Source organism: Rutilus rutilus (assembly GCF_951802725.1).
Source record: "Rutilus rutilus genome assembly, chromosome: 16".
NCBI lineage: Eukaryota > Metazoa > Chordata > Actinopteri > Cypriniformes > Leuciscidae > Rutilus > Rutilus rutilus.
This window is the reverse complement of record NC_140224.1, coordinates 25,597,880-25,625,223: the sequence shown is the minus strand read 5'-3', so window position 1 is coordinate 25,625,223 and position 27,344 is coordinate 25,597,880. Positions and strand designations below refer to the sequence as shown.

Below are 27,344 nucleotides of genomic sequence, written 5' to 3'. Positions count from 1 at the left end.
ACAGCTGCTATTTAACCATTATGATTTCTCCCATTCACCCCAATATACTGGCTAAATTCAGAATAGCATACTAGCGTGCAACTCTTAGAATTTATGCCATAGGAGTAGGATGCTAGTATTCTTTTCTGAAAATAAACCAGTATCTCTTTTAAGTGGTTTTGTGCTTCATATCCCTGCCCACACGAAATTCACTGGACCAAAATCGCTCTTCACATATAATAAACCTCAAAAAAAGATGGGAAGAGATTGATAAAAAAGTTTAACATGGCAAATGATATGACAAATCCTTCAAGTACCTCAGAGGAAATCATAAAAAGGCTGCTGTTTAGTCATGAAAATTCAAGGTACATGTTCTTAGTTTCACACTCTTCTGTGGAGTGAAGAGTGAGAAAGCACGCAAACAGATTGGCTGTGATTTTGTTGCATCAAGCGGCATTTTTTTCTTTCAGTCTCGACAGAAAAATTGCTTAAATTCACTTGAATCTTGTCACATCGTGACTGTTTAGGACATAGTGTTAGACGAAGGGGACAGGAGAGAGCTAGAGGAGAAAGAGAGAAGAAAGATATGGTGTTGGATTATGTGCTAGACTCTAAAGAACAAAAAGGAGAAGACAGACTGTCAAAGTGAATGGGGGGGAAAAAAAGAGGATGAAAGTGTTCAGGCTAGTTTGGAGAATGGCTTTACCTCTGTTTGGAATCCCTCGACTAAGATGGCCACCAACAGGTTGAACAGGACATAGTTTCCAAAAGTCATGAGGGCGATGAAGTACAGAGCAGCCACTGGAGAGGTGGAGGCCATCCCATTATACAGTACCTTATTCCAGTCCTCCTGAGTCAATATCTGATGAACATCAACATATTAGACAAACATCAGCGACAAATACACAATCAAATTGTTATTTACACTCATGTTCAAAAACTGGGGTTGTGTAGTTGTGTAAATTTCTGAAAGAAGGCTGCATTTATTTGATTAAAACCGCAATATTGTGAATTGTCAATACTGTTTTCCGTATAGTTTTTTTAACAATAATTGTGTATGGGTAGTTGATGTTAACTAATGTAAACAAATGGAGCCTTAATGGATAAAGCGTTACCTATAAATATATTAACTGTCATTTTTGATCAATTTAATGCATCATTGCTTAATAAAAAAATTAATTTCTAACAAAAAAATACTGACTCCAACATTTTGAACATGTACATGTGTTTGTTTGAAATGTGCTTCATTTGACCATAATTATTTGGGATCACAAAACATGTCGGATCTGTATTTAGTGATGTCCACTTATGATTGGATCACTCAAGTTGCCTGATTGGAATAGCAGTTTGTGTAAAATGCAAGAATCTTGCCTGAAAAACTGTAACAATGGCCCACAGCAAAGAGTCAAAGTTCTTGCGGTCAGGAAGAGTGTCTCCATCTCTCTCAGAGCCGAATTTACATCCAAACAGGTGCATGCCTAGAATACTGTAAAACAATAAAAAAAACACAGTTAAAGGAAAAATAAATTGACAGAATACAGTACATTCAAACTGCACAAAATTATCTCTCATCTTGCCTGAAAATGAATATGAAAAGCATAAGCAGCATGCAGAAGGTGGCCACGTTGTCCATGGTCTTCATCAGGACCACCAGCTGCCTCTGTAGGGCGGGCATGAAGCGAACCAACTTCAACACCCGCATGAGTCTGAAGGTCCGCAGCACCGATAAACCTCCTCCCTGCTGACCAACAATTTCCCAGACGCTGTCAACACATATAAACACACAGATCTGACTATCTGGCAGAATGCATAAGAAGGACAATGCTTAAACATATCCCGACTACCACAGTTACCCTTCTGAGGGGAGAAATCCAATAGATTGGGTTATTTCTTGAAAGAAAAACAATCCAACGTGTTTTGGTGCGGTGTTAGCGCAGTTTGCTGCATTTCAAAGTAAGCAAAAAATGCCACCAGCTATTTGAATATAAGAAGCTATCTCAAATAGTGAATATTGGCTTAAATAAAGCAGAATGACAATTTTATTTTATGTAAAGTTACTGCAGAATTTTTTGATGCGTTAAATTGATAGTAAAAGTGACAGCAAAGTCTTTATACGGTTTAAAAAATATATATATATTTTTCCAGTACATGCTGTTCTTTTGAACTTTTTTATTCACCAAAAACGTCATGGTTTCCACAAAAAAAAAAAATATATATATTAAGCAGCGCTGTACTGTTGCTTGGGCACCAAATCAGCATATTAGAATGATTTCTGAAGGATCACGTGACAATATAAATAGAAAACATGTATTTTAAACTGTAATAATATTACTGTTTTGACTATGTTTGGTCAAATAAATGCAGCCTAGGTGAGCGTAAGAGACTTAAGAGAGAAAAAGAAAAAAAACTTACCGACCCAAACCTTTTGAACGGTATGCAGATTCACAACACATCACATTTGTGTGGAGGACACTGAATTCCATCAGACTGGATTCCATTCATTCATTTCAATTATTATTTTACTTTCTATAAAATAATTAACTAATATTTGATGTTTCATCATTTTTGTTCATTTAAAAAAAGCTGCTTATTTTGTGCTTGTTACATATTTGCTGCTTGTTTTACCATCAAAGGATGATTGCGTTACTATGGTAACCAGTCCCCCCCCCCCCACACAAGTTAAACCACGCCCCCAGAATAGTGCGTGTTGGTGACTGTGTCTATGCAACATGATGAGCAATAATAAATGCAAGAAACCATCATAACATCGTACCATGCCAAATCTTTTGCTTGTTGAGAAGTCTTAGTATATGCTAATTTATGGCAATTGTGAATGAATGGGCGTGAAATTGCAGCATTCATCAAGACAGCTGACAGTCATCAGACTGAACAGGCAACAGATGTCCCATCATTCCATAATAGCTGCATTCTGTCTGGCTGTCACTGTTGTGATATAACACACTGCCAGTGTGCATTTTCAGAAATGAAGATGAACATCAATAAACAGTGATGCAGGCAGCGTTATTATTGTAACACATTTAAAAGTTCCAAGGAAGGAATGAGGATGATGATGTATACCTGATTACTACAATAATGCCGTCAAAGATATTGTAAGGGTTCTTGATGTAGCCGAATGGACCGTAGACCAGCATTTTTAGGAGCATCTCCAGGGCAAACAAACTGGTGAAGACGATATTACTGATTTCCAGAGCATTTGTCAACTCGTCAGGCTGAAAAAGAAAAAAAGAGAGAGAAGAAGATAAAAACCCAGACTATCACAGAGATGTGCCATATCAGTACAGTTGCGAAGGTCACATCATGTCATACATTTTTTGAACTGTTGTCATTAACTCTTAAATGCACAAGTGTTTCACCAATCATCATTACATATTTAGGTTTTTAGTGACCCTGATCTATATCTAACACGGATGAACCTCTAACTGCCGTAAAAGTATAAAGCTCTCCTGATAATTATATAATAATAATTTCAAAAGAATAAAATAAACCATATTTCGTTTCCTTCTGGGAAGGGATCATTTTAAGCAGATGTTTTAGCCATCATTACTGTCATCGTCAGAGCTCATTTCCCCAATATATTAAACATCTGGCTCATATCTGCGATCTCAAGCATATTCTTTAAACTATCGCTTTCAATGTTTTTAAAATTAATAGTTTGATCGCTGACAGCTTCTTCACCAGATCCACCATCAAGTGACAGCGAGACTAATATTTGATTGCGTACAGTACTCGCTCTACAGTAAATAGTTGAGCCATTTCAAGTTTTGCTGATTATACTTGTGTATTCTTTTGTTTTATACCTGCGGTAATTATGATATAAGACATTGCCACCTTTAAGAAGGTGCATTGCACTTATCAATTATTGTTGTGCAGAAAAAATATACGAACACTATCACATTCCTCGGGTCGCTAGCGACCCAATACACTTTTTACAAAAAACTAATTAGAAAACACATTCTTTTGTAATTGGAGTGCTAAGAAAGTTTATGTCTACTGTGATTTAAAAAAATGAATGAGGGGAAGAGTAGTAAATGATGTCCAAAGTCGATAAAGACCATTTTGATCATGTTTTAATGAGCAAAGTTCAAAAACACATGCATTAAGTTATAGTATCTAATTTATTACTGCATCAAATAATTTTCAATGAACATGTATTGGATCCATTTAACATACAACAGGCCAGCATTATAAGAGAGGCACAAAAGCATGAAACAAAAAAACATAAGACAACATGACAACCTTCAGAGGTTATTTTTTGCAATCAAATATCAACATTAACTCATTAACAAATAATTCCAGTGATGTAACTTTATATATCAAATATATATGTTGCTACTTCAGCAAAAGATTGGCTACTTTTTCCCCACTAAACTGTACAATCTATATTTTGTACAGATTTCATTTTGTTTAGGCAAGCATTTAATTATTTTACCCAGAGAAAAAAACACTGGATTATGCAATAATCGTTTTTTAATATCTGCCTTTTTCATTTATCAAAAAATCGGTGGCTAATACATCGGTGCATCTGAAAAAACACAAAATACACTTCGAAGATATTGCAAAATGCAAGAAAATGGAAATGCATTTGTTAGAGGTTGTCTCAATGCATGTATCTCTATAGACCATCCGAAACAGCTACAGACTACAGATCTCCAGACGTGTCACTCTTCGGTCTGCCTGGCTATTTGATACAAAAACTCGCAAAGCATTTGAAAATAAGAAGTTACATAAGAAAAATATATTCTAAAAACATACGAATCTTCTCAACTTCTCAAGGGCCTGAGCCATATTTTGATCTCATTTAATTAAACAGAACACAGACTCACACTTTCATGGCCTCATATTTCCTAATAGAATACGGTGCAGACTGTGCTAGTTAAACAAATGTGGGGATTAACTTTTTGACATCATAAACACTAAGTTTCTCATTGTTCATTTGTTTTATCAGAGCACATTGTCTCGAATGACTGGAAGCTGAACTTAAACTTCAGATGCAGGTGAACTAAAAAGAAAGAACAGCAGATTCCCTGGTGTAATTGATGTAGTTGATAGTTCGGTATGCAGAGAAAAAAAGATTTTATTTATTTATTTTTATGAGGCAGGGGTGAATTGAAGGAGAGACATATGGGCCGGTTCATATTTCGCTTGGGTTTTTTTTTTTTTTTTTTTTTGATTGTAAAAATGAGACTGGGCAAGAGACCCAGCACGCATAACACATTCTTGAAACATCACAGCTAGCTGGGTTTAATGAACAGAGTCTTAAACGCCTGAAAACAAAACACAACATCCCCAAGCACGCAACTATTTGCCTATGAAAACTAACAGTGATTTTAAGAGAGAGACATTTAGACAGGTCACCGAACTTCAGAGCTTTAAATGATGACAAAAAACTATGTAGCCACTCTAATTGTTTTACTGAGATGATTGTTTCCGCAAAGTAATGAGGAAAAAATACAATTACATACTGTGCATGAAATGAAAAATAACATCTATATTAGCTAATAGAATTAAATGTAATCTAATCAGATTTAGAAGTGGTCCGTGGAGCACGATGATGAAGTGTGGGGCTATTTGTGGTGTTTCACAGAGGTAGGGAAGAAAGCCAGCAGTTTTTCTTTTTTCTTTTTTTAGCTGATTCTGGATCTGAGCAGCCGAGGGTTGGGCACAGTCTACCCAGCAGGAGCTTGCACTTGGACTCTTCACTGGGTGAGGCCCTTCAGTTCAAATCAGGACCACTTGTGGGAAGAGTACATCACACACCAGTCTCTGCAGGAGTGATTTTTCCGGGAATGGCAAGGCTGAAGACTAACGCTGAACTCTTTGAAAGGTTTTGATTCACGAAACATTAGACGTTACTTTTTTCTCTCCGTTTTATACTTTCCATGTATACTTTCCATCTAAAAAATTATGTAGCCCCTTTAGAGGGACATGGTGATAGTAGTAGTTAAAAAAAAAAAAAAAAAAGCAATCAAGTGAGCAATCAAAATCGATGCACCCCGAGTTTTCCCCCGAGAAATGTTGTGATCGCTCATAAAACTTTTGCGGTTAATATATTGAAATATCATTTTCCCTTCCATCTCATATTTTTTTCCATCACCATGTCCTCTTAGGAGCTTCATAAAAAAATAAAGGATATTTTGAGCCTAATGTGTATTATTTTACTTAAAGGAATAGTTCACTTCAAGAATATCGGTAACCAGACAGTTAAAGGGTTAGTTCACCCAAAAATGAAAATTCTGTCAGTAATTACTCACCCTCATGTTGTTCCAACCCCGTAAGACCTTCGTTCATCTTCGGAACACAAATTAAGATATTTTTGATTAAATCTGAGTGCTGGATCACTCCTCCATAGGCTTCTAAGACACTATAACTTGCTGGCCCAGAAAATGTATTAAAGACATCGTTAATATAGTCCAAGTGACTCCAGTTGCTCAATCTTAAGTTTATAAAGCGACGATAATACTTTTTGTGCGCAAAAACAAACAAAAATAACGACTTTATTCCACTTTTCATTTCCTTCTCTCTGGGCCTCGAGTCTTTTCACGTAGTGGTGACGTGCAACACAGACGCGCTACGCTCTCAGTGAGCCAGCTCTCAGATTTAATCAAAAATATCTTAATTTGTGTTCCGAAGATGAACGAAGGTCTTACGGGGTTGGAACAACATGAGGGTGAGTAATTACTGACAGAATTTTCATTTTTGGGTGAACTAACCCTTTAATGTACCCCATTGACTTCCATAGTAGGAAAAAAATACTATGGAAGTCAATGGGGTACATCAACTGTTTGGTTACCAACATTCTTCAATATATATATATATATATTTGTTTAGAAGAAAGAAATTCATACAGGTTTGAAACAACTTGAGCGTGAGTAAATGATGGCAGAACTATTCCTTTAAAGGGATAGTTCACTTTGAAATAAAATTTTGGTATGGTTTAGCTTACCTCAAGGGCATCCAAGATGTAGGTGTCTTTTTTTCCGCAGTAGTTTCAATTTTGATATTTTTAGGTCAAACCGTTCTTGTCTGTCAGTCATATAATGCAGGTCGATGGTCACTGTCTCAAAACACAAGCACAAAGTCCAAATTAAAACAATTCCCCATCGTCCAAATTAAACAATTCCCCATCGTAAGTATACATTGATGGCCTAAGACACGAAACGAGCGGTTTGTGTGAGAAAACGAACAGTATTTATATCGTTGTTATCTCTTGAACACAGCACACGTCCAAATGATCTGACGGCGCGGGCGGGTATAGATATATAAATAGATGTCGCCTTGGCTACTGCAGTTCATTGGAACGAAACCGTAGCCAAGCGACATCTAGTGTATACATCTATACCCGCCCGCGGGCGGGTATAGATGTATACACTAGATGTCGCCTTCGCTACTGCAGTTCATTGGAACGAAACCGTAGCCAAGGCGACATCTATTTATATTTCTATACCCGCCCGCGCCGTCAGATCATTTGGACGTGTGCTGTGTTCAAGAGATAACAACGATATAAATACTGTTCGTTTTCTCACACAAACCGCTCGTTTCGTGTCTTAGGCCATCAATGTGTACTTACGATGGGGAATTGTTTAATTTGGACGATGGGGAATTGTTTTAATTTGGACTCTGTGCTTGGGTTTTGAGACAGTGACCATCGACCTGCATTATATGACTGACAGACAAGAACGGTTTGACCTAAAAATATCAAAATTGAAACTACTTCGGAAACAAAGACACCTACATCTTGGATGCCCTTGAGGTAAGCTAAAACATATAAAAAATTAATTTCAAAGTGAACTATCCCTTTAAAGGGTTCAAAAATACTATGTTAAGACGGTGTTGGTGTGAAACATCCAGACAGGGAGCTCGGACAAGCCTGAACTTCAGACCCCTCTTCAGATGAACTGCTCTTAAAGGGCCATATCTCACCAGCTGCACTCCGCTATCAGCTGCTGCTCATTCCAGCACATAGCAAACGCGAGATCACTGTCCCTTTATCTAATTATACAGCTCCAATAAACAAAGCACTGTGCCATGGGAAACATACAGGTATGTATATATAAGCTAGGGTGCACACACAACAGTCTTTTTTTTTTTTATAACAGTGTGAACAGCAGAAACCACATGTAATCTGATCTTTTCTATTCTGATTTGAGACACTTCCATGGTCCTAAATCACATACAAGTCCGATGTTTTGAAAAGTGACCTAAGTCTGAACAGTCATCGGAATTCATGTGACTTTTACATCGCTCTATAGATCAACATTAGTCACAATTCTCCACTGATGGGAGTTACTATAAAAGATTTGACCTACTAGTTGTTCTTCGGTCACTTTGTGAATATAGAAGACGGCAGCAAAGTTAGTCAGTGGAGGGATGGTGAGCTGATATACTCAGAAGTATTACAGTGACAGCAAAACTTGGAAAAACTGTATGAGAAAAACATTGCTCTCCTCATCCTTGTCTGCTTCCTCCTTTTCACCTGTGGCACATCAGCTTATAAATGAACATGTAAATGCTGACTTCAGTATAACCTCTGTGTTTACTGCATAATTCTGTGCTGCGTGCCGACTTTGTCATTGTTCTTTTGCGGATGTGGTTCAATTCAGGATCGTGACCCGTTCACACTCGAATCTGATATTGGCCACATTTAAAAAACATAATGTGAAATAAATAAATAATAATAATCAGATATGATCAGAATGGACCACTAAGACTTGCGGTAAGAACGTAGCCTTAGAGACCCCCTGATGGGTCATTGTTTTCAGTTGTCACTGGTGGAAGCAGAAGAGGTTGTTCTCTTCTGAGGAAAGCTTTACAGTGCTCATATAAAAAAAATAAAAAATAAAAAAAACCTTCCCTTGGCAAAAGCACCACTGTGGTGGCCACTTCCCAAGTATGAGATATGTGTTTCCTCATTACCAACAATGACGAGTACATGCTTTACATCCAGTGAAACAGAAATTGTTCGAAATAATTTAAACCCATGACGAGCAGTTGAGATCGTTTCATTGAAGCATAAACTAGCTGGTCTCATTTCCTCTCATTATGTAAACCTCATTATGGCTCAAATGGCTTTTAGACAAGCTAAAAGTTCACCACATGTTCACCACATAACGGTTTGAATAGCCTAAAACAACGAAGTAAGATAAATAAGTAAATAAATGCTTGAGGCGGATGTGCAGTGGACAAAATACTGACATTTTAAAGACCCCACAACATTTTCTATTGAGACAGGAAGTTGGGGTTGCATATCGCAAAGGGCTCATATATTTAATTTTTCCCTAAGACAAATTATTGATAATTTTCGCATTTGGTTAAACCCATGCAGTTAAACACCCACATATGTGCTCTGATCTGAGGATAGGAGCTCATTGCTGTATTTGCAATAATAACTAGGCCAAACTATCATTACAAAGATTGTGTGAAGTCCCAGGGCAAGTCCTGAAACAAAGCAAGCCACCCTCTGTATTCATTAACTTTCATAGCCAGAGCAACAATAACCATTATGCCCCAATAGCACATCAGGAAGGGAAAGGAAGAAAAGGGGCAGCGTGGGAGGAAGAGGTTGAAAGACACATAGAGAGAGAGAGAGAGAGAGATTCCCAGCAGAGATGCTTGTTGAGATTGTGTACTGGGTTAATGAGTGGCTTGGAATTGTGTGGAATTTTCTTATGATGCTAAATATTCGTGTCCCTGAATGAAGGCACAGTTCTTTATTCATGTATAACACAGGGTGAGGGATAAGACAGTAACATCCTCCTCTCTAAACTATGAGCCAGACCTGCACCGCCAGTCCGCAGGGAAACTTAAATGAATTCATAGCGCATGTAAGATTAAGAGCTTAAAAAAGTTCACCTACAAGTATGTCAACAAGATACCTGAGCTGGAAAACAGGGTATAGATAAGCATGGTACGTGACACATACTGTAGCATCTCCTACACCACAACATGGGGTTGAGAAGTTGAAAATGTTTGAAATCTGTCAATATTCCAAACAGAGGAAATTCAGAGCAATATTCCTATGAGGCACAACATTTCATATTCAGAGAAGGGATAATCACATCACTACTTATTGCCACAGCTGCCAATTAGGGTGGCCATACGTCCGGATTTTGGCCGGACAGTCCAGATTTTAAGCCCCCTGTCCGGTGTCCGGACACTCATTTGTCCTCCTTTTTGGAGTTGCGCTGAATCGGCTAAAGAATCTTTAATGGGGCACAGCAGCATAGCGTCTAATGCCGCAAGATCTCTGGTCAAACAAATGATTGGCTGAAAGCGGTGTCAAATAAATATCTGATATATCATTGGTTAAAACTGTAAACAAGTCCATGTGCTGGCTACGTCATATCATAACATTAACATGCCAAAACGTCAGACCTCATTTAATCCGGAATGGACAAAAGAACACGAATTTGGCCATGATGACCCTAGAGGTGCTGTTGTCGCCTGAGCTGCTGCAGAGGGTGAACTTCTTTGTTAAGAACTGAAATGTGTATTTATTTATTTTTCGCATTCATTATTTAACTTTTTTGCCTCTTCTGTTACACATATGTCTACATCAAGATATATCGTCAATCAAATTGTCTGGCAATAAATAGAGTAGGCTATTTCCGAATCACATACCATCGATATGATGGACAAAATTGTATTGTAGTTGCGAGTACACCAGAGTCCTATGCAATTATTCTTGCCTCACTAAATGCCGCAAAGTGTCCTCCTTTTTGGTGTTATGGAAATGGCCACCCTACTTCCAATAGCCAGTGGCTTAAGAAAATGTACCGGCCATAAATATTTTTTTAACCAGCCATGAAAGTTTTTGCAAGTCAAGTCAAGTTTTTCAGTCAAGAGCAGTGAGTAATTTTTCTTTGCCTTTTGTTGTTTGATTTACATTAAGGACAGATGGCAGCAGGTATATTAGGCTGCTGTCACTTTAAGAGCTAATGCACAGATCCAAAATACTGAAACATGTTTTTTTTCTCAACTGTTCATGTTCACTTAAGACATAACTGACTATATGTTAACAAGGATCCTCGCCAATACGGGCATTTTCAAGCGCAAGACGAAGTGAAAGGGTTCAATTCAGTATTCGCGCACTGTCTGATGCAGATTTCTAGACGTGTTTCGAATGTTTGCGCACATAAAACTTCCCACACAGCGAGTAGCGAATTGAGTTCCCTTTCACGTCTTCTTGCGCTTGAATATTTAAATTGGCAAGGCTTAAACTTTCGGGACGATGCAGCACTTGCCCGTCAACTGTCCTGACCGTCGTTCAAATTTGTTTACGTTCATGTTCCGACAACATTGCATAAAATGCATAAAAATATTACCGTCAACTGGCATCGTTTCATATACTCACCAACACCGAATTTTATTCACATTTGGCGCTTTGGCGCTTTAGGCCCTGGTTGTATGGGTGCAATATTACGGGAGGCAAATATCCCTTTTTGGATAAAACAGTTGACAGATATATTGCTCGAAATGGAAGGGAAAAAGCAGCAACGCCAAGAACTAAACGAAACAGAATGGGCTGAGGAGCTTTTGAACAACTTGGGCTAAAGGTAGAATGTGAAATCTAATGGAAAAGAGAGATGGAGATGTGCCTGTGGATTTATTTTTAACCTCTAAAATAAAAAGCACACACTTCAGCTCTGTAAATAGCTGCCATGTGGTCAAGTTTTGTGTGGTTTTCATGCGTAAGATCAAGCGATCAACATGTCTCCTCTCCAAGAAACACAGAGCGGGGTCTGGAAGGAGGCTGCACAGAACACTGCTCAGATCAATGTAGCAAAACCTCTTCTGCCTGTTTTTCTCAGTCATTCACATATTCCCCCCTTTGGCTACATTCTGTGAAACTCCACTTGATCTTAACTTTATCCAGCAATGTGTGATTTTTCCATCTGTACCGCACAATGGAATAACAAAACTGGACAACACAGCATTTAATAATGCTTCGAACCCAACTAGCAACATTTCATGCCCAGGATTGGCAAACAAAGCTAGAATTGTTGCAATCGAGAGCTTCTTCTTCATTCCAAAGTGGGTTTAAAAAGTAATGCAGGATGTCAGAGATTGGAAGAGAGGAGCACAGACAAGTATGAAAGACAATAGGCAATAGAAGCTTCAGGAATGAACAGATGCAATTAGCCAGATTGGAAGTTTTATGGGGATCAGAAAACCCAAGTGACCTTATGCATCCAAATTCTTGCTCTATCTCAGTCTCCAATTCTCCAGATGGACTGCGCCGTAAAGACGACGTTCACTGCCAGAATTCCCCGGGAGTTTACAGGGAACAAAACGAGAGGAGAGACAAAAGAAGCAGAAGTCCTGAGGGGGAGAGGAATGCCATCCGTGTGTTGTTGTTTGTCTGTGAGTGTGCGCTAGCTTCTTTCAGACTACGGCAAACAACGAAGGAGACAAGTAGACAATGGAAAGCACTAGATCCCATTTCCGTTCCAGGTCCACAATACTCGCACGCTAAAATATACTGTACATTACCGTTTTTTATTTTAAGAAAGGAATCATTTTATTCAGCAAGTAAGCATTACACTGATCAGTAAAAACATTTATAATGTTACAAAAAATATCTATTTAAAATAGAAGCTGTTTTTTTAACTTACTATTCGTCTAAGAATCCTGAAAAAAATCATTCTCACAAAAACATATTAAACAACGCAGCTATTTTCAGTATTATTAACAATAAGAAATGTTTGAGTACCAAATCAGCATATTAAAACGATTTCTGAAGGATCATGTGACACTGAAGACTGGGGTAGTGGCTGCTGAAAATATTACTGCTTTTACTGTATTTGTGGTCAAATAAATGCAGTCTCTCTGACTCAAAACTTTTGAATAGTAGTTTACCTCCATCCAGGGTCAAAGTCAGGGGGAACAAATGAGAAACGTTGCTCCCGCTTGGTGCCCCCAAAATTTCATCCAGTGAATTCATGTGATGACTCTATATCTGATCAAACACATTCACGTTTGGTAGGGTGGTCACTTGAGTTCACGAGGTAGAGAACCAAAAATTCTTACATTGCCTGCATATTCGCTCCTGGATGCCAGCAGACGCTCCCATTTATTTCATATTTTTTTGAATAACTCTCAAATTACCAGAATAAATCATTCTAATCAGAGTCAGTGATGATAAATGTTGTTTTCTTGTCTGAGAATCAACCATTTTCTGTGAAAAATACAAAACTCTATGTCACTTTATCATCCTTCAAAGTTGCAATGTCTCATAAAATACTGATAATTTTCCTAGTTGTTCATGTCAAAGCCCTGAGTTATGACTTCAATCACGAGCGAGGGGGGCATGAACCGTGGTGTTGCTCTCCAAAGGATCTGGAAGACTCAGGCATGCGAGCACACTGTGTAAACACAGCACAATGAATTTCAGATGGGTGCCAGTTGCCCTTTTTCTTCAGTGCAGCCCTCAGACTCGTGCTCATTCTCTAGTATGGTGAATTACCCCTACAATGCTAAACAACAAAAACATGCTGCATACAGAAAGTCTTGCATTCCGTAATACTGCAGAAAAGGGCAGTTGGGGCAGAGTGGTATATTATGTGTTGAAAAAATATAAATATGACATACACTATGTTCAAAAGTTAGGGGGTCGGTAAGATTGGTTATAAAGTTTTTGAAAGAAGTCTCTTATGCTCAACAAGGCTGTATTTATTTGATCAAAAATACAGTAAAAACATGAATATTGTGAAATAACATTACAATTTTTTTTTTTTTTAAGCTTCCTACGTTAATATATTTTTATATATTTCAATAAAGCTGAATTTTCCGCAGCCATTACTCCCGTCTTTAGTGTCACATGATCCTTCAAAAATCATTTTAATATGCTGATTTGCTGATCTTATTATTATCAATGTTAAAAATAGTTGATTTTTTTTTAGAAAACCAAGATAAAAAATGTTTTTCATGATTTTTTGATGAATGGAAAGTTCAATAGAAAAGCATTTATTTAAAATAGAAATATTTTGTAGCATTACAAATGTCTTTACTGTCTACTTTTGATATATTTAATGCATCCTTGCTGAGTAAAAATATTATTTAAAACAAAAATCGCACTGACCCCAAACGTTTGAACAGTAGTGTATAAAGTCCGATTTATTAGATTTACAAGCACAATTACATTTAAATACACAATTGTGAGATATTAAGATAGTTACGAGAAATTATGACAATTGTGAGATAAAGTAGCAATAATTTTGACGTATGAAGCAGTGATATATAAAGGTACTGTATGATGTAGTGATATATAAAGATGCAATTACTTGGAATTAAAATAGAGGCAAAAACATAATTTTATCTTGAGGGTTTCCAGATATCAGAGAACAGCATAGAGATATGCACTAACCTGGTCATGAAACTCGATGCCCATGCTTAGTGTGTTAATGAGAATGGCGATCATTATTCCTCGTCCGAAATACTTGCTGTCCACGATCTTACGGAAAGTGTCGCACACCAGCCTCCAGAAATGGACCACCTTTGCTGCTCGAGCTCCTAATGCAAACTTCTTTTTGTTGGGATCTCTGCTGTCCCGATAATGGGCATCCTGTGTGAACTCATACACGCCCTCACTGTCAGAGTCTGCCGTCTCATTCCCATCCATTCCCTCTGAGTCATTTCCCATCGATTTGGCACAATACGGACACGTCTCAGGGTCAAAGGTCAAAGTGGTTTCTAAGTTTGGGCCACTGCTATTCATGAGGGCATCCTTGCAGATGATCTTGCCTGAAATGTATAAGACAGAAATACATCAGAAAAAAAAGAAATGCATAGACAGATGTCTATCTATCTATCTATCTATCTATCTATCTATCTATCTATCTATCTATCTATCTATCTATCTATCTATCTATCTATCTATCTATCTATCTATCTATCTATCTATCTATCTATTGCTAATTTTAACATTGAAATAATGTTAATTTGCAATGTTAAAATTTAAAATAAAAACACTTCATTTGATATAATAGTTGGAATCTGCAAAAATATGCACATCAAATAAAATAACGTAAGGTGTATTGTAACAGTAAGTACCACTGCAGATCAGTTTTTTTTTTTATGGTTTTTGTTTATGGTTGGTTTATTGTTTTTCAATTTTCATCAATTCTGGCAAAACAAAATATTTAAAAATATATGTATTTATTTTTAAAGAATCACATAACATATAATCATAATTTCTAGACACACTTTAATTTTCTTGAATTGCTTTTTTTTAATTCATTTATTACACATTTTAATTTGCTTTAATAACTGAAAATTGCAAAACTATGTAGATCACATCAAAGGATGAAAGGTTGAGAGACAACACGACTGTTTTTGCCCTGATGCCAAACTTATTGATTTGCTTTTAATATTTTTTTTATATATATATTTTTTTTTTTATGAGAAAAATTAAATACTTTCATTTTAAGTTTCAAACTAGATTATCGAATAGACATCTCAGGGTTGAATTTCCAGCAAATTATATTATACCATATTACCATGATCATAATTTGAATAAAATATTAAATTACTCATAGAGTGCTTTTTGTCCATACCGCCCAGTCTTACTCTAAACTCATGTGTGTTGCACATTCAGCTCAAGTAATTCCATTTAAAATCCATTTACCAGGAGGACCTTGTGTCTCCACCAGGCACTGTGAGGTGTTGATGGGAGTTGGGGGTATGTTTAGGTTGGTAAGGACATTAGCAGTACAACTGCTTCCTCCTGGCTCCAGGATTCTCTGTCTGAGCTGCTCTAAGGCCAGAGATGACTGTAACGTGGGGTAGTTCTTGTGTACTGGAGCTGCAAATGGCACTGAGTTCCTCTTATAAGACTGGAGCACCGTGGGAGAAGGTGAGGGGCCAAAGCGCAGCGGTTCAAGGTGGCCCGCAACCTGATAAACACTATGCATAGATTCTGCACAGCTTGGGACCAGAGACCCACAAAAGGGCTCCTGCTGAGGCATAATGACCGGTAGCATAAGACGCCCAGAGCTGTTGACATTGCCACTCTGGGAACCGTTGTCCACCTCTCTGCCCCCATCGGTTCGGACACTTCCATTGCCCAGATGGTAGTGATGGTGGAGGTGATGGTGATGATGGTGCATGACGTGTCGGACGGATCCCTGGCGCTGCTTCTGCCGACGTCTTTTCGTAGGGGGCGGTTCCAGCGGTGGAGAAGCGCATATCCGCAGCCCTGCCCTACGACCGGCGACCCGGATGAGGTGGCAGATTTGTCGGATGCCTTTGCGGATAATGTGGACCAGGTACTTGAGCAGCTCATCATAGCAGCTTCCTGGCTCAGAGAAGCTATTCAGCGTGCTGGCGTTGGACCTGAAGCGCACTCTCTGCTCCTTCATAAGCTGACTCTCCCGTTGCTTGGTCTCAGAGAACTGCGTCGCTATGACAACTAGACAAAGGTTGATCATGAAGAACGAGCCCACCTGAAAAACAGTGGAGGGAGTGGAGTAGACCATGAACGGAGAGAGCTTCACTGCTCATTAACAACATTGTTACTGTAACAACGAGAAAGGATGGCATGACAAATATAGCAAGTATAAAATCAATGGTTATTTTCTATGCTAACAGGATTTGAAATTAACAGATTAGAAGTTCAGAACAACGCCAAAGACTTACTTTCTTCTGTGTAACACAAGAAAAAAACATTTTGAGAAATGTTTCAGTGTTTTTTGTCCATACAATGGTAGTCAGACAAGTTTTGCTCACCAACATTCTTCAAAATCTTTTCTTTTGTGTTCTGTAGAAGGAATTCGTACATGTTTGGATAGACATGAGGGTGAGTAAACGATGTCAGAATTTTCATTTTTTGGTGAATTTTCCTTTTAAATACCCCTAAATGCCTATCATGTACATATTTAAACAGTAGTGTCTCCATTACCATCACAATCCATTAGCTAGGCTTAAACAAAACATGATTCATTACATGTCATAGACATATACAACTGCAACTACTTTCTCTCGTCTTTGTCTAGTGAGCTGTCTAAGTTTGTCTGACGCACACAGTTACACCAGAGACAGTATAGGGTAGTCTGCCTGGTCAGGTATCACTCTCATAAATGTGTCCTGGTCTGCCCAGCTCAGCCCAAAGTCACTCACTATTATCAGGAGGATGAAGTAGATGAAGTTGTAGAAGGAGTGTGAATCCATAACAAAGTACATGATGTCCACCCAGCCCTCCAGAGTAATAACCTACAGGAAAGAACAAAAGTGATTCAGTGAAGCTTATGCAGTTTATTCACATGAGAGGCAGTTTATAAAATACATTATTTTTATATAAAACTATTTTTACTCGAACTCTAGATACCGATTATCAACCTCAAGTGTGAAAAAAGCATTGGTAGGTGCCTCATTTCAATACAGTGACATGCAAACTAAAAGCATAAATAATCTCTGATTATTTGCTCCCATGATCAGTTTTCGTTTCTGTACTCTGTACTTTCTGTAGCATGCATGATTAGGTCGCCAATACAGATATATTTTGCTCGGGGGGGCACCTTACCCAGCATGCACTCTTCATTCCCTTTGATTAATCTGTCACAGATTAGGGAGAAACAGGGAAAGGCAAAACCGGAAAGGAAAGGCACTTTGCTCGCTATTTACAGGGCAATTGGGTGTGCTAGCAGGATGAAGGGCTGTCAGACAGCTAATTCATTTTTTAGATACTAAAAATTAAGCGCCTAGCCACAGAATTGGCCGCTTGCAAAAGGAAAATTAAGTCATCGGGCCATTCCACAGTTCAGTACATGACAGTCTTCTAAATATTTAATAGATTTCTATTTTGATGTGTTGTAAACATGAGAAGTGAACGTTTAATTCAATTTGAGATTAGAATCAGTGGGCTCATACAGTCAGATGTAGAATAATTAAAACCTTATCAACCTTCTGTGATAAAAAAAACGCACAAAAAATTAATACAGACCGCTGATCCCTGCAATTGTCTTCAAGCCAGACTCTAAAAGAGCTAATCTAAAATCCCAGGGCAAATAAGCTTTAATATTTAAAGAGTGTCAAGCGTTTAAAATATCACTGAACGGTCAGGGAAACTGAGGTAAGCACATTTGGGTTCAAGATAGTAAATTTAGTCTCAGTTTGGATTAATCAGTGAATTACATATGTCACAGTTGGATCAAAGTGCCTCAGATTTTGGTGGCTGCATGAAGCCATATCTTTACATTAAACTGTAAATTGTAGGAAAGCACTGCTATTGGCCGATGAGCCTAATAATAATTTGCATCTTTTGGCTGCTATTAAAATTCTTTACTTTTTAGTGAAAATCAAATAAATCAGTAAATAAATCAATGGAATAGTTTTAAATGCTACAAGTGATTAGGAATCACAGCATTATAATGTACAGTGCAGTATGAAAAAAATGGCCATTCACTTTTGCTAAAGATTATATTTTAACAGTGTTATTAAATTATATGTGTTTTAGAGACTAATTTGAGCATTAGATGATGTCAGTGGTAATATAAATGGAAAAATGAGCACAATTACATATTCAGTATCGAATCTCTAATACCGGATTACAACCAATATGGTAACAATATATTGTACAACCTGACTCAACTGTCATATTAAGGCATTTGTAAGTGTTTTTATAGGTATTTGTATAAGTCTTCATAGCATCATCAATAAAAGAAGACATATGACAGACCTGAAAGATGGCAATCCAGGCATAACCAATGTTGTCAAAGTTTATGGCCCCCTTGAAGGGATTGACCTCTCCAGCAGAACAGTTGGTGTAATACTTGTTCCAGTTGACGCAGGTGGTGTTGTCTGTGCTATTGTAAGCTGCCATGTCCAGCTGGCACTGTCGGCCCTCTTCATGGAGTGTGGGGATGGAGGTGCACAGGCGCATGCCATTCTCCCGTGGTTGAGAACAGATAAATGGGTTTTCATCATCGTTTTCTGTGTGGTAGTACTTGTGCAAGTCTAGACTGGTAGGCCTGTACAAAAGATAACAACACGAGTCACGTTTTATCAGCAGAGATTGGTTTAATCTATAATTATTTCTTGAAGTGATAGTTCATGCAAAATTGTTAAATGTAATTACTTTCATGACATTCCAAACTCATATAACCTTCTTTTTTTTTTGAGAGAGAGAGAAAACAAATGACACATTTTGAAAAATGTATCTCTGTGCTATTACAATGAAAGGGCAGCAAGGCTTTCAAGCTTCAAAAATGGCACACAGAACTCAAAAGTGCAAAAGTATCACAAACGTGGTCCGTACCACTCTTCCACTATATTTAAAGTGTTTTACATTACCTTAATGTGATGAACAGACTAAAATCTTTAGACTGGATCATTGAGTCAGTGAAATTAACTTATTTTGTTATGTGAACTGGATCAACCAGGTAATTGAGAATATCCATGTCAGAAGAATGATTGGCCTCACTCTAGATTAGGGTCCAATTCTCACTATTAACTAGTACTATTAACTATGACTTTTGACTCAAACTCCTAATTACTGCTTATTAATAGTTAGTAAGGTAGTTGTTAAGTTTAGGTATTGGATATGATTAAGGGATGTAAAATATGGTCGTGCAAAATTAGGCATTAATATATGCTTGGAATGTAGTGTTTCAGTCATATAGAGTATACCACTTTTATGATTCTTTTTATTATTATTTTTGTCATTTTCCAGCTTGACAGCTCTAGTCCTCATTTGCAATCATTTAAGTGCAGCAACTGGCCAGGATATTTGTGTCCCACAAAAGTATGCAATGCATAGACACACAGTTCAGACATTTCATGCAAATAAATCAAATGTGCACTGAGCAATAACTAAGCCAATGAAGACTTCAGTGCTCAGCCTCAGTTTCTCCTAAGGTTGGGAAAACACCCATTTAAGCAGCAGTCAGGCTGCAGCGAGATCAACGGTAACTATCTCCAGAAGAAAAGCGATTGAGCAAGGCCTATAATGGCGTTTGGCTCTGACACTGGATAATTGGGCCGTCTGTCAACACAAATTCACCTCAGAGAGAAAGTGCCAAGGCGAATTAGCTGCACAAGTACCTTCAATTGCACATTGGGACAAATCCTAGCCTTCCAAAAGAACCCTGCCCCTTGAAATATTTATTTCTTAAGAGCAATTTAACAGCAGTTTAAGACCGTCTTAATGTTACATAATCACAGCTTCAAGCCAATCTCTGTGAGGCAGCCGATTCCTTAAAAATGCAATGCCAGGCCGTGAATCCATGGAGTCTAATTCGTGCTCTTAGTGCAATGATAGCTGTGGGGTTTACAAAGCTAGATAGTAAACAAAACAAATTGATTCATGGTTGAGAATTTATGGAAGTAGTAATGACGAAAGTAGTTCATTTTTTATGATTCATTAAATATAAGATAGTGTCTGCTACATGGTTATGCATTTCTGGAAGGAAATCACTTCCAATGGGCCCTGTGTGACCCTTTTTTACCTTTGTGGACATTTCATGCCCATTTCATATTTTCTTCTTTTTTTTTTTTAAATCAGACTTTATTTGTGCCCAAAAGAGTAAGGGTAAGTTGTGTAACATAACATGGAAAACACACTAATACTCAAGGTATATAAATATCAATAAATAAAATAAAACAGATTCAAATTGCTCGTTATTGGTTTTCAATCTGTAGGCCCATAAAATCCTATTTGAATGGATCTGGTGTTGACATTTGGCCTTTCATCATTACAATAATGTGCTTTCACATTATAACCCTCATCATTTCATGACTTGTAAATTATTATCATGACCTTGATACTAAAGCCCATGCCATCACACTCACAGGGAGAAGTTTTCAGGGAGGAAGCAGCGGTTGCGGAGGAGCCCGGCCCACAACTGGACTCCCACAATCCCAAAGATGAAGAAAACAAAGAAGCAAAGCAGCAGCACATTGCCCAGCATGGGGAGAGTGTCCAGCAGAAGCGTCACCAGGATTCTCATACCTGCAACACAATGAAAGAGCAACTGTAGTATTATTTCATCCCTCACACACACACACAAACAAGCATTATTATAATAAAAAGATCCTGCCACAAGCATATTGCTCTCATTAAACATATGAAACTATAGTGCTATAATGCACTGAACAAACTGTTGCTCCATTTCACGGTTATGGAGGCTCATTGTAGACCTACGGTACGATTGTTTATACGTGCCAGTAAAAATCTCTGCTGATATCCAGTTTTTTCAGACACTGTTGTCCTGGCTTCTCCCATATATCTGCCCTGTGTCAAACCACAATGCCAGCTGACTGAAGCATAAATGATGGAAATGATTTCCTGTTCAGGGTTTGGCAGGTAATTGGTGGAGCAGGGTAATCCAGCCGGTGCTCCCCGGCAGCCTGCAGTCTGTGGGTGATAACTGTAGCCGGCTGCTATTTCAACATTTGGAGGAAGAGTGAGTGGCGATAAGCAGTGAGGCATTAACAGGAATGAGTGACAATAGAAGATCCGTGTCATCACATAAAATGGTTCTGTGCTGTGTGGGTTTACAGAGCTCAGTATTGTGCAGATGCTGCATTTTCTCAAAGCCGTCCTCTTCGAGATGGGTTTTAGCCCCTTAAATTCACTCTTCACTAATGAGACATTAGCACGATAGAAACACGGCCTCAAAATATTTTTGTGTCAGGGAAGTTAGGAAACGCAGTGCCGTTTTGCGAGTGTTTATCAGCGTGTATCTATTAACTTGTAATTAGGAAGTGGTGAGTTCAGGACAACAACCGAGGTCTCTGAATCGCGGAGTGTTTCTTCCAATTACGATGTGTTTCTCGTGGATAATCCACTGCTCTGAGATTTCTGCACAGAAAATCACTTCCTAACTTCAGTCATTAGTGACTCCAAATGACTGTGGAGTTCACCCTAGCACAGCAATTTAGCTAAGCTTGCCAAGTCAGGGCTTAACAAGCATTGAATCAGTGACAGCGGCACAGATCTGTGTCCCTTACAAACTGAGAGGTAATTCCCCACAGGGAAGTGTATTTCCTGGAGAAAATCACCTTCCTGAATCTTGGTCCCTTAAGAAGACTGACAAATGGAACAGCCGTGCCATGTGAGTTTCCTCACAATACGATAATGGACTGTCTGAGCATGAGATTGAGCTAACTTTAGTCTACGTTCTTCGTTAATGTCACTTGTGAACTCATTTTATGATTTTCCAAATTATGTATGCAATTCATTGAATTGTGTCACTTTCCAAAATATACTACACTATGCAAAATTTGCAACGTCAGATTCAACAGTCACATGGCATTTACTATTGGCTGCGCCTCATGAACAATAATGGCAGATTTTAAATAGTGGCAGTCTATTTAAAAGGCGGTCCTGCACCATCTGGGAAACTGTCATTAAAATTATGTACCATGATGAAAAAGATTATCAAGGTCTTAAAAAAGTAAATCCATACATTTTGGTTATATCTATCTATCTATCTATCTATCTATCTATCTATCTATCTATCTATCTATCTATCTATCTATCTATCTATCTATCTATATATATATGGTTTGTTTAATTCATGTTATAAGCATTTATAAATGAATGAAAATGTAAGATACATTTAATTTTTACAATAAAAAGCACAATTCAAAAGCTGAATGAAAGCTGAAAAGTTGAAAAAAATTAACAATTTGATGTTAAATCGTACACAAATTACATTCGAAAAGTAATTTATTTTATGCAGTTACTTTTATTTCATTGAAAATGGGAGGACATAACAATGACATACTTCCCCTTTATATGACTATTCCACAGATGCCAGTCCTTATTTTCCTTATCACTGCACTGACACCCATATTGACATAAATGAAACCTAGTTAATTTCCCCAAAAAGACTCCTTGTTTACCCGTTTCCTTATCTGACTCAGCTATGTCAGTCTATAGCAATTCACTAATGCAAAGGTCTCGCTCTACGCAGGTGGCTTAACTCATTTATAAACTCCTCCTGAAAAGATTATTTAGGAGAGCGAGAGCGAGAGAGAGAGAGAGAGAGAGTATTCCCCAAGGGGAGACTGTAAATATCCTGCCATAGCCATTCTATTATGTTAAAAGAGAAAGTCTCCAGGGCCACACAATGTGCTCGGGTCCCTGTGTTATGAAGAAGACTCCTGGGATCCCTCTGCCCTTTGGAGTCATCCACATGCACCAAACAAGCTCAATAACAAAGCACAGCGAAAAAAGAGATCATAACCATGCTATCTATTTATTTCTCATAAGCTTTCACAGATAATAAAAGAGCAGCTTCTCTGTAAGTTTAATTAAAATTGCTTGAGGGGACATGAACACCACATAAACACAGGGGTCTATTCCACTGTTGTTTAGCTGATACGTTTTAACACCGGGGTGTTGATACTTGGCAGAAGACTTCACTAAAGAGATGAGAAGCTTAATCTTCTCAATATTAATTCAATAAGGTTGTAAAAGGACAACACTCAAACCACTGATTTCATTTTCTGCATCACACAGAACTCATTGAGGAGACGCTGGTAAAACGAATAGTCTGATGCTAAATAGATATCTAATTGATTTATCTCTAAAAACTGCCAGGCTTCTTTCCATCCATTCCATGGGTTATTGATGCGCCTTTGCACTATAAATAAAATTCATATTTCATCTGCGTGGCCATAACACATACACACACACACACAATATAATTATATATAGTATAATCTATCTCATAGATATATCATTCTAATATGCATTTGATTTGGTGCTCAAGACTTTCTTCTTATCAATTTTGAAATTCAATGCTGTTCTATTGAACTTTCTATTCATCAAAGTATCCTGACAAAACAATGTATCATGATTTCACAAAAATATTAAGCACCAAGCAGAAAAAAAAAGAAAAAAATTATATTTATATACTGTATATGTCAACCATTATTAATAACTGAGCAGCAAATCATCATATTAGAATGATTTAATGAATTAGAATGATTTGTCACATGATTAAGGATCATGTGACACCGAAGACTGGAGTAATGATGCTGAAAATTCAGCTTTGCATTCACAAGAATAAATTACATTTGAGGTTTTTATGGTTATATTATTTCATATTTTTAATCAAATAAATGCAGCCTTGGTGAAACATTAATTCAAAAATAATTCAAACTTTTGACCCACCCTGTGTATATTTATCACTAGGCCTATATTACATATTTCATAATTGTATTATATTTTTATAATCCCAGGGAGGCCACAAACAATTTCCTTTCCAAAGATCCATATCATTCTTTTGAAATGTATCCCAAATGGTATACTTGAAGGGCAACCATGCATTTTATACATTGTTAAAAATACTTTGTTATGTTTTGTTTTGTTGTTTAATCCATCAGAATAGTGAAAGGTCAAGCCATCCACCTGGTCCACATTTCTCTTATAAATCACACAAGATTAAACAAATGATACAGTCTAATTCACTGTGTGATTCACTCTTTGTTGCACTGCCTCACCTCTCATCTCCATAATTCATAAAAATATCACTCATGTGATGGGCAGAGTTATCAGTTCCTCTCTTTCTGTGTCTGCATCTCTCTCCCTCCAATAGTGCCCTCATGTCTTTTACCAGTCTACATGTCCACCACTCCAATTACTGCTCGCCTTCTGAAAAAGATGACCGCACCATCACCACTGGCGGACACTTGACATGATGCTGTTCCTCGCCCAAAATAATAATAGAATACACAAGTGGGCAGCGAGGCGGGTTTCCAATTAACCTCCAACCGCCCTCAACGGCGGAATCATGGTGAATTCTAATCCGCAAGATGAAGTGTAAAAAGCTCTAGACTTTCTGACAGACTAATCCACCTTCTAGGGGGAGTAAAAGGGCATATAGTGGTCTACATATTACAGACCTTTTAAGAGATCGCTTTTCACACCTGCACACCAAACACAAGGCGGACTGAAGCAGCTGTACATCACAGCACTGTTGAGTATTTTGATTTGTGAGGGAACATGTTTGTCATCTACTGACAGTTTTGGCCTGTCCCTTCATCAATCAAACCATGGGTGTGCAGAACAACAGAATGTGATGTTGATTAAGACAGCTTCTCAAAGAGAACAGAAAGACAGAGGGCACTGAGGTATAGAGGACATAGAAAAAGGTGATGTGAAACTGTAGAAGTGACACAAGTTTGCAAATTACAAGCTCAACTATTCGACTCGGTTCCCGAAGTTACTGTAAGAAGAAAATCGATAAAACTTTTAGTCTCCTTGTTACATGTTACATGTAGTTACTATAGTAATAACAATACATTTGCATAATTACATGCAACTAACCCTAAACCAAACCCTAATCCTAAACCTAGTAAGTACATATAGTTAATGAATATTAATCAGTACTTAAATGTTTAATTACACTGTAACAATTAAGGACACCTTAATCTAAATATGGTATTATTATTTTAAACTATTTAGAATATTTCCTAAAAGCACATAAATACATTAAATATATATATAACAGAAAAAGCAGACTACACTTACAGAAATTATAGTCCATTGCAATGCCTCATTTTTTTGCACTGCCTCACTCATCCCCATACTTCTTAAAACTATAAAAAAATTAATTAAAAAAATGAATGTCAAATTTAAAATAAATAAATAAATAAATAAATAAATAAGACTTCCAGACCCTATTTGTATAAAATTGCCATGTAGAGTACTGCCCACCAATACCTGGCCATTTATTCAAATACTTTTTCTGTCAAAAGAATTTCAAAATATTTATGACATGCTGCTATAGCTTTCAGCTTGACAGTCTAATGATTGATGATTTGAGGATTCTCCTATGCTTTTGTTCCCTCTTTTGTTTTGATTAGTGCTGTAAAAAATTAAATAATAAATTCATTCTTCCAGTGATGGTCCGCAGCAGGCGAGCTAGACATAAAATAATTACTAAATGAATGCAAACATCAGGCCTTTATTTAGTCTGGGTGGCTCTTGAATTAGGTTCATTCAATTATCTTGAATGAATTAGGCTGTCTGCTACCACTTCACCCCCTGTCTCTGATTGGCACAGGTATTAATTAGGCAATAATGATGATATGAATGGATGCACTTTTGTTTCCTAAACGAACTAGAAGGCATGCAGCTGGATGCCATTTCTGACCCCCCGAGCCTACTATGAGAAACATGGCCATCTCCAGTGATTCTATATGGGTGCTGTTTGGCTCAATCCCAATTCACCCCTTGCCCCTACCCCTTGGCCCTACCCCTCCGTTTTGCACGTTCCCGTGAAGGGGTAGGGTTGTCTCGATTCTCTTTTGGTTGGAGGGGTAGGGGTAGGGGGAAGGGCCAGATAGCCCTTGAAACGAAGATTTTTCGGGACCACACTTCAAACGAAGGGGTATGAGAAATGTACCTGCATACACCGGCTACAGAGGCAACATGACTGCCAATAATCATTTTCTCTATGTCACATTCAATCTTGTTCATATTTACGGTCATGTTCTTCAAAGAAACGGTTGCAAAAAAAAAAAAAAAAAAAAAATCGCTAAAGTTCGTTAACAATATGACGCGTGTAAAAAGCAAAAGTTTGAAGCGAAGTGGACGCGCGAATTCGCGTTCACCGCGCCGCGCTAATCGCCTCATTCGCGTAACGCGTAACGCGTCTTAACATTGAAATCACTCGCGCCAGACGCTCTATTCGCGTTTGGTGTGAACGCAGCATTAGGCGTCGAAGATATCGTCATCTCCGCTGTTTTCTGCGAACTTCAGAAAAAAAATGCTAAAAAAATAACTGTAACTCACGCAAGACTACAGCTGACAACGGCATCTTGGAAGTTTGTGATAAACATTGGCGCATCTCCTGTGACTTTGGCGCTAGCGACGACGTATAATGATGTGTAAAACGGTGTAGTAGTGGTGTCCCATTTCTTAGGGGAATATTTTCACCCCTACGCCTTGCCACTCTGTTTCAAGGGGCAAGGGTAAGGGGTAGGCGAAGGGTTAGGGGTAGGCGAAGGGGTATAAAATAGAATTGGGATTGGGCCTTTGTCTGTCGGACTGATAGACATAATGAACCATATCCAGAGAGGTGAGAACTGAACGGGACCCCACACAAATTACCCTCACCAAAACCTTGTCAGGGCTAGTCAAAACATTCCAGCTAAATACTACCATTGTTCAATATACATTTTACTACCCTCCACAAATAGGGACATCAAGCAGGATCGGCCAGACATGGTTGCTTGTGAAATAAGAGCCGCGGGGGAACCGCGGGCATCTCCTTGGCACAGAGGGTGATTAAAACATCCGGTATATAATGATGTAGCCAATGAAATATCATCACCCTGCCTTAGAAAGAGAGTGAATGTGTGTGAGCCAGTCTCTATTATTATTTCTGTGTGTGAGT

At 38.0% G+C, this 27,344-nt stretch overlaps 1 protein-coding gene across 3 annotated transcripts in view; it reads right to left on the bottom strand.

Moving 5' to 3' along the window:
- Positions 1 to 27,344, bottom strand: part of cacna1g (calcium channel, voltage-dependent, T type, alpha 1G subunit) — a 143,086-nt gene that overhangs the window by 99,769 nt on the left and 15,973 nt on the right. For all 3 annotated transcript variants that reach the window (XM_084434385.1, XM_084434383.1, XM_084434384.1), the window contains exons 4-12: positions 20,782 to 20,941; positions 18,671 to 18,962; positions 17,113 to 17,205; positions 15,623 to 16,439; positions 14,363 to 14,739; positions 3,058 to 3,209; positions 1,557 to 1,742; positions 1,351 to 1,465; positions 686 to 841 (exon numbers count right to left, since the gene is read on the bottom strand). In XM_084434385.1, the coding sequence (XP_084290511.1) occupies positions 686 to 841; positions 1,351 to 1,465; positions 1,557 to 1,742; positions 3,058 to 3,209; positions 14,363 to 14,739; positions 15,623 to 16,439; positions 17,113 to 17,205; positions 18,671 to 18,962; positions 20,782 to 20,941 (2,348 nt within the window). The remainder of the gene's footprint in view (positions 1 to 685; positions 842 to 1,350; positions 1,466 to 1,556; positions 1,743 to 3,057; positions 3,210 to 14,362; positions 14,740 to 15,622; positions 16,440 to 17,112; positions 17,206 to 18,670; positions 18,963 to 20,781; positions 20,942 to 27,344) is intronic.